Genomic DNA, 16,355 nt, shown 5'->3' with positions numbered 1-16,355 from the left:
GAAAAGCATCAAGTTGGCAACAGTGAATGTAAACAAAAGTATTATATGACGTCAGCGATTGGGTGGATGCTGTCAAATCGTCAAAGGGTTAGCGGTCCGCGTATGGCGCGACCTTTATTTTCCGGATCGTGGGTGAAACACATGAATGATAGAATACAAGATTGCGCCCATGAGAGAGAATTTTTGAGCGTTTGAACAATGTTTGCAATTTTATCTAGACCAAAAGGAAGGTGTGCAGCAAAATGAATTTGGAGTCGCCAGAAAGCATACATCTATATATTAATACGCTAACATAAATTTTGTCTCCGTTCGTTTGGCGATTCTACCGAACCGATTTTAAAACCAAGAACATCGTTGGAAAGGCATTTTTCCGTAGATGAGCAGAGTTTATATGGTTTCACGATTGGTTGAAAAATACGGGCAAAACCGTCGTTTAAACATTTTCGAATTGTGTATAGATGTTGCTGCAACATGTTCAATTTGACATGTTTTGCCTGTTGTTTCACTACACATTTGAAATTATGCTTTGAAATAAAGATAAATATGAAGATGAAGAAATAAATGATAACGATGAAGTCAAAAAAAAGAAGCCAGAAGTGAAGATAAAGACGAAAATGGGGACAATTTTAAGAATTAAGAATTAGGGTAACTGAAAGGGTAAGAACATTTCTTGAATTTATGAAGTGAAACTTCTTTAGCGGCAGTTGCTTGGTTGGGAGTAAATTGTCAAATTCAAGTGGAATAATGCACATGGAAATGGTTCTCAGCGGTTTAGCGGTTTGAGAATAAAAACAAAAACAAAGATGCTTAGAGGTACATGGCAAAAACGAAGATAAAAGTAAATTTAAACACTTTAAGGTAAAGGTGAAGAGGAATATTCAAAAATAAAGATAAATATGAAGAAAAGGATGAGGATGAAGATCGATATTGTTATCGATATAAAACTCGATATTCTTATCGATATAATAATCGATATTGCTATAGATAAAATAATCGATATTGTTATCGATACGGTTATTAATTAAATAATCGCTATAGTTATCGATACAAAAATGGATATTGTTATCGGTATAATAATCGATTACATAATTGATTTTGTTATCGATTTAGTGATTTATATTGTTAACGATATGTACAATAATCGATACTGATGATTGTTATATTTATCGCTGAATTAATCGATTTTACAATCGTTGTATTTTTCTATATGCGTATGGATATTTTTATCGGTATTTTTATCAACAGAGTTATCGATACACTAATCGGAACATGGAATGTGATCACATTACATGACATCACATCACATTTTATCACATGATATGAAGAGACATCACATGATATTGCATCACATCACACGATATCACGTGACACGACATTATATGATATGACATCACATTATATGGCATGACATCACATGATATGACATCGTATGACATGACATGGCATTACATGACGTGGCATCACATGATATGACTTCATATGGTATGACATCATATGACATGACATCAGAGGATATGACAACACATGACATGACATCCTATCACATCACATAAAATCACGTCACATCTTATCACGTCATCGCACCTCATCTCATCTACGTGAATAGAAAAAGAAAAGGATATAAGCAAAGATGTGAAAGATAAAAACAAAGATGAAGACCAAGGTAAAGTTACCGATTTCAAAACCAGAAACACCGTTGGAATGTAATTTTCTGTAGATGAGGAGAGTTTTTGTAGTTTCTAAATGGGTTGAAAATCGTCGTTTAAAACTTTCCATATTTGTTAATGGTGGTGAAGATAAAGGCGAAAATGGAGACAATGAGAAATACATAAGAATTAGGTTAACAGAGCTGAAATTTTCCGATAGGAATCGAAATAAAATCAGACATAAAGGTTACTGAAATTTATCGAATCATCGAAGTTTATAATTATCGAAATTTATCCATGCTTATTAAGTTATCGCAACGTATCGAATTATTCAAACTGGTCAATGTTTACTGAGTTGTCGAAATTTATAGACACAGAAACTTAGTTGTCCAAATTTACGGATAGTTATCGAGCTATAAAAACGTGTGGGATTAACGAAATTTGTCAAGTTAAAGAAATGTATCAAGTTATCGATATTTATTAAATTATCATTATTTATAGACTTAAAGAAATATATCGAGGTGTCGTAATGCATGGAGTTCTTTCAACTTACAGAGTTATCGATAATTATTGATCTACTGAAATTGGTTGGTTCAACGAAGCGAAGTTTATGGAATTTTCAAAATATATCGATTTATCGAAATTTCAAAGTTATATAAGCTTATCGATTTATCACTGCTTATCGCATTTAATCGTCTTAACAGAGTGTAACGAGTTATCAAAATGTTTAGATAGTTTTCGAAAAATGTGGAGATGTCAAAAGTAAAAATTTATAAAGGTATCCAAAGTTTTTACATTTTTGAGTTATCTAAATTTATCGAGCCATCGAATTTCACAGTTATCGAAATTGATCGAGTTAACGAATTTTGTTGAGTTATCGAATTTTAGTGTTCTTGAAATTCATCGAACTATCGATATATATCAAATCATTGAAATTTGTCGATAAACTTGAATGTATCAGGTCAATTCCAAATCCTGCCGAAGTCCTCCAAAGACCTCAGATAAAAAAAAAAAATTAGTTACGTTTTAGCAGAAGATTTTCCGGTTAGTTAATTTGTACCGTATTAGTTTTGCTGTTTGCTCCTCTCCAAGGCTTCTAAAACTAGAAAAACTGTCGAATTTCGACAGTAACTGGCACTCTAGTACATTATAAAAAGCCATGCAAACTGCATATTTATGTTTGTGGACTCCACAGATGTTGACTCCACAGCTTTGATTTGAGAGCTTTTGTACCATATCCGAGAGGATGTATGAGTGTGGCTTCTTTGGAAACAAATATTCTATGTAAGTAAAACATTATTTAAGCTGAACTTTTAAATGTATTATAATTTGGGCACTGAATTAGCGACTGGCGACTTTATCCACTGGTGCATTGCCTCATACCAGCACTAAAAAGAGTCAGGTACTAACAAAAATAAATAGGCTAATGTATGTATTTACTGTAGAAACTGCTTTGTATGTATGTGATTATCAGCAACTGTCTACATTCACCAAAGAAATATACCTATTCCAAATCAACAAGGAAAGGCCACCATAGTTCCATGTAGAAGCTAATAGCTCGCACACATAGCACATAGCTCAATTTGGTGTTTAATGCATCTCCTCGCCGGCAGAACTGCTTCCACTTTTTGTGAAGTTTGCGTCCGTAGGGAACGAAAAAAAACTTATATCGCACGCTTTCCTTTTGTTTTGACTATTACAATTTGCCACTGCACACTTCATTTTGATTTGTAATGTCCCAATTGTTTAAAACCACCCAGAAATATTAATGCACAAATATTAACCCTTTCCGGTCAAATCCGTCCATGATGAATAACAAATTTTTCCTCTTAACTACAAGCTTCATAGAGACTCATGATACCAAAATTAAAAAAAAAAAATATTTAAAAGTGGTTTTGGGTAGCTATTAGGGCTACCTCAAATGTTTGCAATATATTGTACAAAAGTCCGCGAAGGATTAAAAGCACTCAAGAAAGCCCAATAAATATTTCACTAAGTTCATTGAAAATGAACTAATGTATGTAAAAAATATACAACAATTTTTATTGAGCTTGAGGCAATTTTTAATGAAAAACTTATTGTGGAAAAGCAACAATAACTTGAAAAAATGGTAGAAGTGATAGCTATTTCGGAAATCACCACATTTCCCCATCAGACTTCTTTCAGTAGGATTCGAACCGACGATCCCGCTGACTCAGCCAGTTGCCTACGCACTGTGCTAAGTTCGCCTTGTAAATTATCGTTGCTTTTTCCCACTTTTTCATTTGTTAAGCCCACACAATCAAGCGCAGCTATTCCGCTGCAATTAAATTGTTGGTTTTGTTGGTTTTTGTTAATATGTAATTCTATTTTTAGAATGTTTAACTTTTAGGGGTGCTCGTCCTTAAGTTATGTGTTTTTGTTATTTTATGGCCTTATAACAATTATATTCAACAATTTTTATTGAGCTTGAGGCTTCTACCTTGGCTCAAATTGAAGGTCTTGAAATGCACTTATTGTTCGAGGGATATAAAATTGTGTGACGGATGCACAACTGCATGCAAATAGAAAAACATTCAATAAATAGTGCATTTTTAAATTAAGGAGTTCAAATTTTTTTTCCAATTTTGAACAGTGGAATCGTGTTGCTCGTCTCAAGACCTATAATACTGGTATAATGAAATATACATTAACTTTTGGAATAAATCGGGTGGATTTTGCAGGTTTTTATCGAAGAACACTCATTTTGACCAATTTTTGTTAAGGTTATTGTTTCTCAGTGGCAATATTTTTTCGTGAAAGGTATTTACTGTAGCTTTTACCAGCATTTTGTTTCGTATCAAAATGCTGCTTCTGTCGAAAGCGCTACGATTTATTCACATGCAGTGTTCAAAAAGCATACTGTGCGGCTTTTGAAAGGAAAAGAGATGTATTTTAAAATACTATGCACATTTTTCAGATATGAGTTCAGCGACAAAATCTATTAATAATAATAATAGATTGGCGCTTACACATATGTTAGTGTTTGGCCGAGCTTCTCCTCCGATTTGTGGGGTGCGCCTTTGATGTTGTCACACAAAGCGGAGGGACCTACAGTTTTACGCCGACTCCGAACTAGGGTTCGAAATTTCAGACTTTGGTATCGATACTAAGTACTCATTCTGGCATCGAGCTCATGGTATCGATACTCTAAAAGTATCAGGGAAAAAAGTATCGATACTACTCAGTATCGGACTCATTAAAATACGTTTTTGGGATACTAAAATTATTTTATTCTTCAATTGTATATCTAGTTATTTCCTGAAATTAAAACATTAGACATTTAAAATATTTAATTTTTATTTCATTGCAGAACTTAATTTCACGTTAGAAGTAACTTTAACGTTAAATCTACATACATACATACATTAGAATTATTAAGAATTTTTGTAAACTTTGTGGGTATGCATTTTTGTAGCCTATTCAATTTCGTATAATTATGTGCAAGTTTGAATCAAACGTCAACGGTAGTAGGCTACACGTAAAGTTGAATGGGTTACAAAACTGCATACCCAAAAAGTTTCTAAAAATTCTGCATTTTCGTGAACTGTGCGTAAAGTTTTATGGTCTTATTCATAAAAAATAAAAAAGGTTTATAAACTGAAAAATGTATGAAAATGTCATTTTATTAAGCTCTTTAATCCTACTTTATTTTTTATGAATAATGCCATTAAACTTTAACTTATTTGGTTTATGTTACGCAACAGACTACACGAAATTTCAGTTTATTTTAAGTGATGGACAAAATTGAATGATAGTAATCCATATAAGCAAAGAATATTAAGTTGTCAATGGAAGAAAAAATTTAAAAAGTGTGTTTTTAAAAAGTATTCGATACTACTAGTACTTTGCAAAGTATCGAGTAAAATCACCAAATAAGGTATCGAGTATCAAAGTACTCATTTTTATACCCTCAGTATCGATGCTTACTCAATATCAATAGGAGGTTTGCCATTGCCTGCCGAGGGACGACCGCTGTTAAGAAAAAACCTTTTTCTATATTTTTTTTTTGCGATGTTGCTTTGGCCAGGATTTGAACCCGGGTGCTGATGAGTGAAAGCGCGCACTGGTTACCACTACACCACAGCGGCCGGCGACAAAATCTATTAGAAATGGAATAAAAATTCAATTATTATAAAATTGTTCCGGAAGTAGAATCACAATACCAAGAGTGTAATTGAAATTCTTAGCCAAACTCGGATTTCTCGACCGACTCGGATTTTGGGAGGGGAGAGGGGAGTTTCCCCTATTTCCCCCCTACCTCCTCCGCCACCGTGGATCCGGCCCTGGGTTAGCTGATTCAAGTTTACAGTAAGTTCACAAAATTAACAGAAAACCAAAAGCATTGTTTATCAACAATGATTTTATTGAACTAACAATATCGTCCAAACAAGGTAGTCGTTTTGTAATTATTAACAAATATACATTTGTCCCAACTATAAGTCTCAAGTATATTGCAGACTTTCGTGAACTAGATATTTATTTCGCCATATCCAACTATGCCGCTGGGTCAATATAACCAAATCTTGATATTTATAACTAAACCATTTTATGGGTGTAGCAATGAACAATTTTTCTGAACTTTCCATTTTTAAAATACCAATGGTAACAAACGAAGCATCAACTTTGTTTCTGATGCGCTGATTCTAGCGATTCGTTTCGATAACTTTACGGATGCGTTTTGGAACAGTATACATTGCCAATATTTTGTAGTTCGACATTATGTAACATTATACTTTGTACATATGCAAAGCAATTGACGTTTTGGAAGTCAGCCAATCTTTCATTTCCACTCTCAATAATTGAAATACTATCTTTAGCATATACAATGAATTTGATTCTGTAGCTGAATAGTTTTAGATCTCGACACTTCACAAATTCCTGCTTCCACGACTCGGCACCAAAAAAAAAAAAGTTCTGTGCGTCTTGCGGACTACGCCCCTCGAGTCGATTGGGCGGGAAAGGGGCTTAAAAACCGTTGGGATTAATTAATTAATTAAATAAGCAAAGATATGCAAAATATATAAAAAAATATGCAAATATTAAAAAAATATGCAAGCATGCAAAATATGTGAAAATATGCAAAACATAATAGGATCACTTCCACCTAAATTGAGTTTCTACCCAGGTCCGGACTTTCTGTGATGTTAAGCATAAATATGCACATGCATAAATATCCGAGAACTAGTAATATGTTGTTTTGTCATTCATACTCGTTTAAATATACTCGTGTAAAATTCTAATATCAAACAACATTATTCAGATTTTAGTCTTAAATAACTGGTCACAGGTTCTCGATATGTAATTGCGACTCCTACTTATCACAGCCACAGTTCGTAGCAGCGTGGAAGGCGCAATCCTACTACAAAAACATAATTGCGGCTGTTTTTTTGTCACAGTCTGTCACGGTGACTTTTTGGAAGTTGTCACAGCAGTTACCCGTGACTTTTGAGTAACCGTGACAAAGTCACAGGTAAGCAAATATCTGCCACCTCTACGCACCAAAAATAGCCCGGTCAACTGGTGAAAATATTGGAAATCTTCTGAGCCAAATTCAAGATATAAGAATTTGCATGAAGAATATTGCATATATGCCAATAATAAAGTTTCCGTTGCAATTGTACCACCGTTGCATTTAAAAACAAACAGTTTTTTTAAGAGTATTACCAATGTATCGTAAGAAAAGTATCGATACTAACAGTAGTCATAAGTTGCGAATCTGGTCTACATTCTGATAAAAATTACATTACGGTCGAATACTATTTGCCAAAAATTTCAGTGCATCACTGGCCTTTAAAGAAAATTTTTCTTCAAATAAACTAATAACTTAAAATGTGCTTGTGTCATATGATGTAGTCGTCTAAGACGAGTAGTGAGCATTATTAAATGATATGCTCTCCGATTTGAAAGTCGTTAGAATATCCTTCCAAAATCATTGGAATGACGCTGTAATTGCACAATTATGTCATATATATGCTTCGACAAGAAGCTATAAGTCTTCCCACACTTGCAACCATTTATCCGCTTATTTTATATAGCTGTGAAGTTCTACTTATATTGTGCTCTGATTTGTCTTTGTATTTTGCAAAGTTTATTGTGCTAATTCTGAGTAAAAGTTGCTATAAAAAGTGCCTACGAGCATCTTAGTGTGATAATAATCGAAGCTAAGTGAAAGTTTTGTGATTTTTGTGGTTTATATTAAATTTAAATAAATCTCACTAGCATACATCTAATCTTGCCGAGTCATTTGTTGTTATCATTGTTGTTGTTATTCCTTTGTAGTTAACTGAGATCGTTTCTATTTTTGCACATTTCTTTTTGCTCTTTTTGTTTACTTCGTTTAGTATTTCTTGTCACAGCTGTTTGCGCTGCGTTTATTAAGTGTCACAATACAGTGATACTCAAACTGTTCGCGACATATATTTTTAAGCTAAATACATCAGCTCCTAAATTGTTGTGTGTGTTGTGTTAAACTTATTTTGCTTGTCTTTTTATTAACATAAGTGTTATTAAATCTTTCCATATGAAGTGTGATCTTGATAACTGCCAAATTAAAAGCGAATCTGGACGCTACTTATCGTGCTGGCTCTGTGATGGTATTTGCCATCTAAAATGTGCTGGTTTGACAGGAAGAATTCTGGACGCTATTAATGATGGCAAAGGTCTTCGCTGGTCTTGCTTAAAGTGCAGGTCAACCAAAGTTGATCTCTTTAAGTTGTTTAGGCAAACCAGAAATGGGTTTTCTGAGGTAGGGAGAGAGTTGTCGGTACTGACCGAAAAATTTAAACATTATGAAAATGTATTTAAATCTTTTAAATGCTTAGATACCGTACAGTCTATGAAGGACATTCATGTGTCAAAACGTAAGCGTCTTCATAGTCCGCCTAATGAAAGGACCGTTCCACGTCAGAACAATCTTCCGAATGACTTAATTAATCTTTCTTCTCCATGTCCACAGACAACGGAGTTATCTTCCTCAAAAGAACACATATCAAAGTCTGCTTCTAATAATAACGACCCTGCAGTATCTTCCCCTTCCCCCGTTGAAGTTGTGGCACCGCCATCTAATCTTCCAACGCTTACTCTACCCTCAATTAGTAACTCAGTTACTCAACCCCGTCCGCCGGTAATCGAGTCTAATACTAGGAGACTGGTTGTGGTTCCCCCAAAGAAGTCTATATTTGTATCTAGATTTTCGAGGGATACTTCCGAGGACGATATAAAGTTTTACATCTCGTCCAAAGTTAAAACTGTCAACTTAAGTATCAGAAAATTTAATTTTAAATATGAAAGAAATATTTCTTCATTTAAAATAGACGTAAATTTAGAAAATTTTGACATGCTGCTTAGTAGTTCTTTTTGGCCCTCCGGAGCTTTCGTTCGTGAATTTGAGTATAGGCCCAACAAAAATAATAATTTAGCAAATATTCCCCGTCAGAATACAGAACCAAAAAACTGATTACTAAATCTGCTTTAAGTATTTATTATCAAAACGTATGAGGCATAAATACTAAATTAACGAATTTATAACTTAATGGCCTTGAATGCAATTATAATATAATTTCTTTGACTGAAACTTGGCTCAAACCTCACACTTTTAATTCAGAGATTCTTTCAAATAATTATCATATCTACAGAAAAGATCGGGAGGACAGAGTCGGCGGTGGCGTACTCTTTGCCGTAGACTCTTCAATATCATCTGAAGAAGTTAGTCTACCACACATTGAATCTGCAGAATTCAAATGCATTCGTGTTCAGGTTGGAAGGGGGTTTACTTACTTAGCTCTATGCTATATTCCTCCCCGATCTGACTTATCAGTGTATTCACAACATGTATCTTTACTGAAATCAATTAATTCAATGATTAAACCCTCTGATTCATTGATTGTGTTGGGTGACTTTAATTTACCAAATGTATCATGGAAGATCATTGACATATTGTACCTTTCTCGTCTAGCGCGTGCAATAACGTACTTTTAGAGGAGATGGCTGAACTCTGCCTGAATCAAGTTAATGTACTTCGCAATAAGTTTGGCAAAGTATTAGATCTTGTTTATGTTGATGATGCATCTAAGTCGGCTGTAAATAAATGTGACCCACTAGTTTTGCCCGAAGATGTGTACCACCCTGCTATTGAGATATCTTACGAAATTATAAACGATGGTCAAAATTGCGATGTCCAAACATACGAACCAAATATTCGCTTTGATTTTTCGAAAGCCAACTTTAAAAAACTGAATAAAGAATTGTCTAAATTGTCGTGGCCTATATACAAAGAAAAAGTTGAGCAATGTGTTGCACATTTTAGTTTTACTGTACATAGATTATTTGAAAAGTATGTGCCTAAACCATAGATGGGCACACCAATACAGTCTCATTTTGTCATGGTATTCGTGAATCGCGCTGAGTAACAGTTGCCACTTTTCTATATTGTACAAAAGTGCGTCGTTTTTTGCGCGTGTTATAAAACGCTCTTACAAATTTATATTTAATTTGTATTACGAACATGAAACGAAAATAATAAAATATAATAAAAAAATAATGAAGAAATAATTTCAAATAATGAATTATGAAATTAATTTTTATAAGTACATATGTACGTGCATGAAAAGTTTTTTAATTTAATTTCATTAAACTAATGTTTTAAAAAATGATAGTTTATTCAACAACAAAATTCACGAATTTAAAGTTTCTAAACTTTGTAAAAAACTCAGTATTCAATAAAGTATACTAAATATATTAAATTGCCGTATCGTACATACATATATACATAAAACCCATTACAAAAAACTTTAAATTGATTTACACAGTTCGGCAGTTTGACTTTTTTACCATGACAAATAATGTCGCCTTATATTAAAAGAACGATTCCAAGTAGTCGTATTACCACATAACAAGCATTGGGCATTATTGGCTTTTCTTAAAACCGAAAATTGTAATTGGCACTCATACGCAGCCATTTTGGGCATTGTTACATATATAGGTGGCAACAACGCGCTGAAATTACGAATAAAAATATTCAACAGCGAAGCGTGGTGTCACTCTCATGAAAACTGAAAGCAGACTGAATTGAAATTCGCTGCGTCGTTTCTGTATACGTATAAGCGCTGCGACGCAGACGCTACTCGCGAGTAGCGTTTTGCCCATCATTGGCCTAAACGCATGTGTGTTCCTGAAGAACAAACACAGTTATGGTTCACTAAAGAACTGAGAAACTTGAAAAACAGAAAGTCACGTTATTTTAGATTACACAAAAAAAACCGGCTTACACTCATACTATGTAAAATACTCACTTTTGCGTCACAAGTTCTTTGAATTAAACAAAAAGTGTTATAAAGATTACTTGTGTAAAATCAAAAGACGTATAATATATAACCCCAAATCATTTTATGATTTCGTAAACTCCAAGCGAAATGTACGTGGGTTTCCTTCCGTCATGAAGTATCAAAATACCGTCTCTGGTGATAATCAATAATTTTCTAACATGTTCGCTCAGTTTTTTTAATCCAATTATTCCACTAACTCCCAAGCATACTTTGACTATCCTTTTAAACTAAGTCCAATTAACTCAATACATAACCCTATAATATCCCCCGATGATGTTTTAGTTTACCTGAAGTCCTTAAAGCAGTATTTTAGTTATGGTCCTGACCAGATCCCCACTTTTTTTCTTAGAAATTGTGCTGATTATCTCTATAAGCCGTTAACAGCCTTATTTAATTTGTCTCTTAAAGAGGGCGTTTTTCCAACTGTATGGAAGGAATCGTTCATAACCCCCTTACATAAAAGCGGTAGCAGGTCTTCAGTGGAGAACTACCGGGGCATAGCTAAGCTTTCTGCAATTTCTAAATTATTTGAAGCAATTATAACAAATCGGTTGACGCATTCTATCACTTCAAGCATTTCATACAGTCAACATGGATTTTGCAAGGGCAAATCAACTTCTACAAATTTACTTGAATTAACATCCTATATCTCAAAAGCATTTAGTGGGAGCAAAACTGTTGATGTTATATACACTGATTTCAGTAAAGCATTTGACAAAGTGTGCCTCTCGTTGCTCATCTATAAACTTGATCTCCTTGGTCTTCCACATAATTTTCTACGTTGGATCTCTTCATACCTCTATGATAGATCACAAAGGGTATTGTTTAAAAATACTATCTCTGACGTCATTGATGTTACTTCAGGAGTCCCTCAGGGTAGCTACCTAGGCCCGATTCTGTTCTTGCTTTTTATAAACGATATTTCTACAGATATAAAATTCTCCAAAATTTTAATGTATGCAGATGATGTAAAACTTTATAAATCGTACGTTTCAATTAAAGAAAGGTCTTTGCTACAATCAGACTTAAACAGCATGGCTTACTGGTGTAAAGTAAATCTTATGCCTCTAAATCTTAAGAAATGTAAAGTAATGTGCTTCTTGCGAAGAGCTGTTCTGCCAGTTTCTTATATAATAGGTAACCATAACCTGGAACAGGTATACAATTTTGTGGACCTTGGTATCACAATGGATCCTAAGCTTAATTTTAATCTTCACATTAATGTGACAGTCAACAAGGCTACTTGCATTTGTGAAACGACGGTCAAAAGAATTTAGTGACCCTTATATCACTAAAACCCTGTTTACAACATTAGTTAGGCCGATTCTGGAATACGGCTCGGTAGTTTGGAATCCAAGGTATCAAATTTACTCAGACAAGATAGAATCAATTCAAAAACAATTCCTACTTTTTGCTTTAAGAAATTTCCGATGGGATTCTCAATATAGTCTTCCACCTTAAACGAGTCGCTTAAAACTTATTAACCTTCCTACACTTGCCAGTCGCAGGGAAATGCTTGGTATAATTTTTATGGTTAAATTACTGACAGGCTCAATTTCAAGTCCGTCTCTTCTGGCTGATGTAAGCTTTAATGTTCCCTCACGCGTATCAAGACACTTTTGTCCCATATTTCTGAAAGCTTGTAAAACCAATTTTGAATTGCACGACCCACTCCGTTGCTTATGCCAGAATTTTAACTCTCATTCCAGCACGTTTGATATATCAGATCCGCTTTTCAGCATTAAGAAAGCGATACTCTCCTCTCTCAATAAGTGAATTATTGACATAAATACATAAAATAATTTGATGAATTTAGTTCTGTAGCTGAACAGTTTTAGATCTCGACACTTAACAAACTCATGCCTATCGTGACTCGGCACAAAAATTTAAAATATTGGTTCCGTACGTCATGCGGACTGCGCCCCTCGTGCGGATGGGCGGGAATGGAGGGTAAAAACCGTTGGGATATTATTATTATTATTATTATGTACATACATTCATTCGTTTATCCACCTTACCTGAATTACCGTTTTCCTCGGAATGTTCTTGTTTTGAACTGTGTTTGATTGCGGCGGTAACGATAAAGCCAGCGGCTCTTTTTGAATCAATTTGTTGTGTTTATTAAAATTAGTGGTATTTATTCTAACAAGGTCCTGTGATGTTATTTGTCTTTTATTTCTTGAGTTTGAAAAGAGAGTATTACATGAATGAGAGTCGTCTTGATTCGAAGTTATAAGTTGGCTGTCGTTAATATGGTTAAAATTCAAACGGACGTTTTTATTTTTATCCGTATACGATGTGCTGGCTGGATCTAAGGAATGAGTTTTAAAACAGCCTGGAGGTATATTCCCGCATTTGGTTTTATTTTCAATTTTCTTTTTATTGTGAGATGCAGCCAGTTTTTTCCAAGATAATGCACTAATAAAAATTGAATGCTTTTTCATACTTTTTTCTATAGTATTTTTTCCTGTAAAAAGAGCAGCATTTTCATTATGTGAATCTAGGTCATTATTAATTGCATCCTTAGTGTCTTTCAATTTATTGAAACTATAACTAGTCATGTGACTTTGGTTGCCCAAATTTATTCTTCCACACCCATTTTTGGCAAGTGGAGCACGAATGCTTTGTTTAGATTCTTGATTTTTTGCGTTATTCAACTGCTCATAACAAAAATTATTTAAATGTGAGTCCATTAAGCATGGGCCTTCAAGTATGTATTCATTTCGAATGTCAGACTGCTGATTATATTGAATGCTAGATTGCGATGAATAAAATGGATGACGTTCTCTTGGATTAAAACTTAATACTGTGCCCATCCTGCTGATTTGTAGAGGTCTGAAAATAACCAGAAACAATCAAAACAATATAACTAGTTAAATATAATAAATAAACGTAACCTCAAAATCAATACACATATAGACATATCTCTAGAAATTTCGATTTATGGAGATTATGCATAGTTTCGTAGGTATATGCACGGTTGTTTCATTTGGCCCATTTGGATCTAAACTGGTCCCATAGTTTTTCCTTGGTCCTTTGGATCCCATTTTTGCAAAATGGTATTTTTTCTAATTTATTAAACACTAGCTTTTACCCGCGGGTTTCACCCCACGCCTTTATACAAATATCAAAAATCTTATATATAAAAATAAGTGCACGTTTTTGGTGTGACCTCATAACTTGAGAACGGCTTCACCGAATTCAACCAAATTTATGTTGCATATTCGATCTATCATGCAGATGGTTTATGCGAAGTTTTCCCGAATTCGGAAAAGGGGGCGTGGCACCACCCATACTAACTAAAATATAAAAATAAGAGAACGGTTTTGTTGTGACCATATAACTTGAGAACGGCTTCACCGAATTCAATCAAATTTATGTTGCATATTCGATCTATCATGCAGATGGTTTATGCGAAGGTTTCCCGAATTCGGAAAAGGAGGAGTGGCACCTGTATTTTATATATAAAAATTAGTGAGTTAGCTTATAACTTGAGAACGGCTTAATCGAATTCAACCAAATTCATAAAGCATATTCGGGCCATCATGCAGATATTTTATGTGGAGTTTGCCCAAATTCGGAAAAGTGGGCGTGGCATATGTATCTTATGTATAAAAATAAGTACACGTTTTTGGTGGGAGCTTATAACTTGATAACGGCTTCACCGAATTCAACCAAATTTATACGGCATATTCAGGCTATCATCCAGATGGTTTATGTAAAGTTTGCCCGAATTCGTAAAAGGGGGTGTGGCACCTCCCATACTAACTAAAGTTTTTAATAATAATTCCATACTCATGGAGAAAAATGGGCGGTATTGGAAAAGAGGGCGTGGCACCTCCCATGTTATATATAAAAAAGAAGTGCAAGATTTCAACCAAATTTATATGGCATAGTCGGGCTATTATACAGATGGTTTGTGTAAGGTTTCCCCGAATTCGGAAAAGGGGGTATGGCACCACCCATACTAACAAAAATTTTCATCTGGTATATCTCTTGAAATATTTGTGGTAGATTACTCGAATTGGTATAGAGACATATGAAATAATTCCATACTCCCCATCTTAAATAAAAAAATAAGTGCACGAATTATACCAAATTTAAACGGTATATTCGGACTATCATGCAGATGGGTTATGTGAAGTGTGCCCGAATTCGGTCCAGCGGTTCATGATATATGACAGTTTATGTCTGTCACGTGAACCACGTATATGGTACAACAGCAGATACATGAAAAATCGAAAACATAGTGGCTGCGTTTCTTTATACATTCCGGATAATCCCATTTCACAGCCGGAATAAACAGAATGCGTTTGAAATATACGTCAACATATCAACAGGAACGTTCTAAAGAATAAATAAACAAAAAAGCTTATTCCAAACGTTCAGAATGAATAAAGAAATGCAGCCAGTGAAAAATTCTTGCTATGATGTGCTGTCTTTATTTTTTCTTCGGATAAATTAAGTCAAGTATAAACATGGCTGCAATATAGTTCTCAATTAGTACTTGATTTTTTTTTAACATATACGATTTAAAAACAACAAAAACAGATTGTTTTATTTCAACCCGGCCTTGAGCTCAAAAAAATCAATACAATAAATTGAATTTATTTCAATAATTTTGCACAAATTTGTTGCATCATTTCGTACGAAACGTTTCAAAACGTAGTGGAAAATTGTTGCTATAATGTGCTGTTTTTATTAAGTCAAATATAAACATGGCTGCAAATTTTTCAATAGGGATTTTGTAGAGCCAATGGAATGAAAGTCACCACAACACAATATATCTGTCATTTCATCGTATTATCGAATAGGTGGTGTACATTGATATTCGGTCTTTCTATTTTGGACTTTGAAGAATCAACACAATGCAGGATTTACGTGGAAATCAGCAGCTTTTTGGTGGTGCTTTGGTATTATTGCCAGGTAACTTTCAACAAACATTGCCCGTGATTCCACGATCAACACCGGCAGATGAGATCAATGCATGCTTGAAGTCTTCCCCTCTGTGGCGATATGTGCAAAAATTTACATTACACATAAACATTCGTGTTCAGTTGCACAATAATCGATTTGAAGATCGGTTCTCGAAGCAATTGTTAGAGATCGGAAATGGCAAAGTTCGAATCGATAATACAAATGGCTTGATTACATTGCCGAAGAATTTTTGTACAATTCTCCAATTAAAAGAAAAATTGATTGAATGCGTGTTTCCAAATTTTGCTCAAAATTACCTGTAACACGATTGGTTGAGAGAACGCGCAATACTGGCACCAAAAATGTGCATGTCAATTCAATCAACTATCAAATTCTAAAAAATTGCCAGTTGAAGAGACAACATATAAATCTGTTAACAGCGCAATGA

The 16,355-nt window shown here is 34.3% G+C and overlaps 1 protein-coding gene across 1 annotated transcript in view; it reads right to left on the bottom strand.

The window, feature by feature from the left end:
* LOC118735044 (cyclin-dependent kinase 5 activator 1) overlaps window positions 1-16,355 on the bottom strand; it is a gene marked incomplete at its 3' end in the record, with an annotated part of 199,274 nt that overhangs the window by 109,864 nt on the left and 73,055 nt on the right. The window contains 1 exon segment of the mRNA XM_036464636.1: window positions 13,009-13,825. Coding sequence (XP_036320529.1) covers window positions 13,009-13,806 — 798 coding nt within the window.

Source organism: Rhagoletis pomonella, unplaced genomic scaffold (genome assembly GCF_013731165.1).
Source record: "Rhagoletis pomonella isolate Grant_MI unplaced genomic scaffold, Rhpom_1.0 Rhpom_scaffold_00003, whole genome shotgun sequence".
NCBI lineage: Eukaryota > Metazoa > Arthropoda > Insecta > Diptera > Tephritidae > Rhagoletis > Rhagoletis pomonella.
The sequence above is the reverse complement of the archived record's forward strand: the minus strand, read 5'-3'. Positions and strand labels throughout refer to the sequence as shown.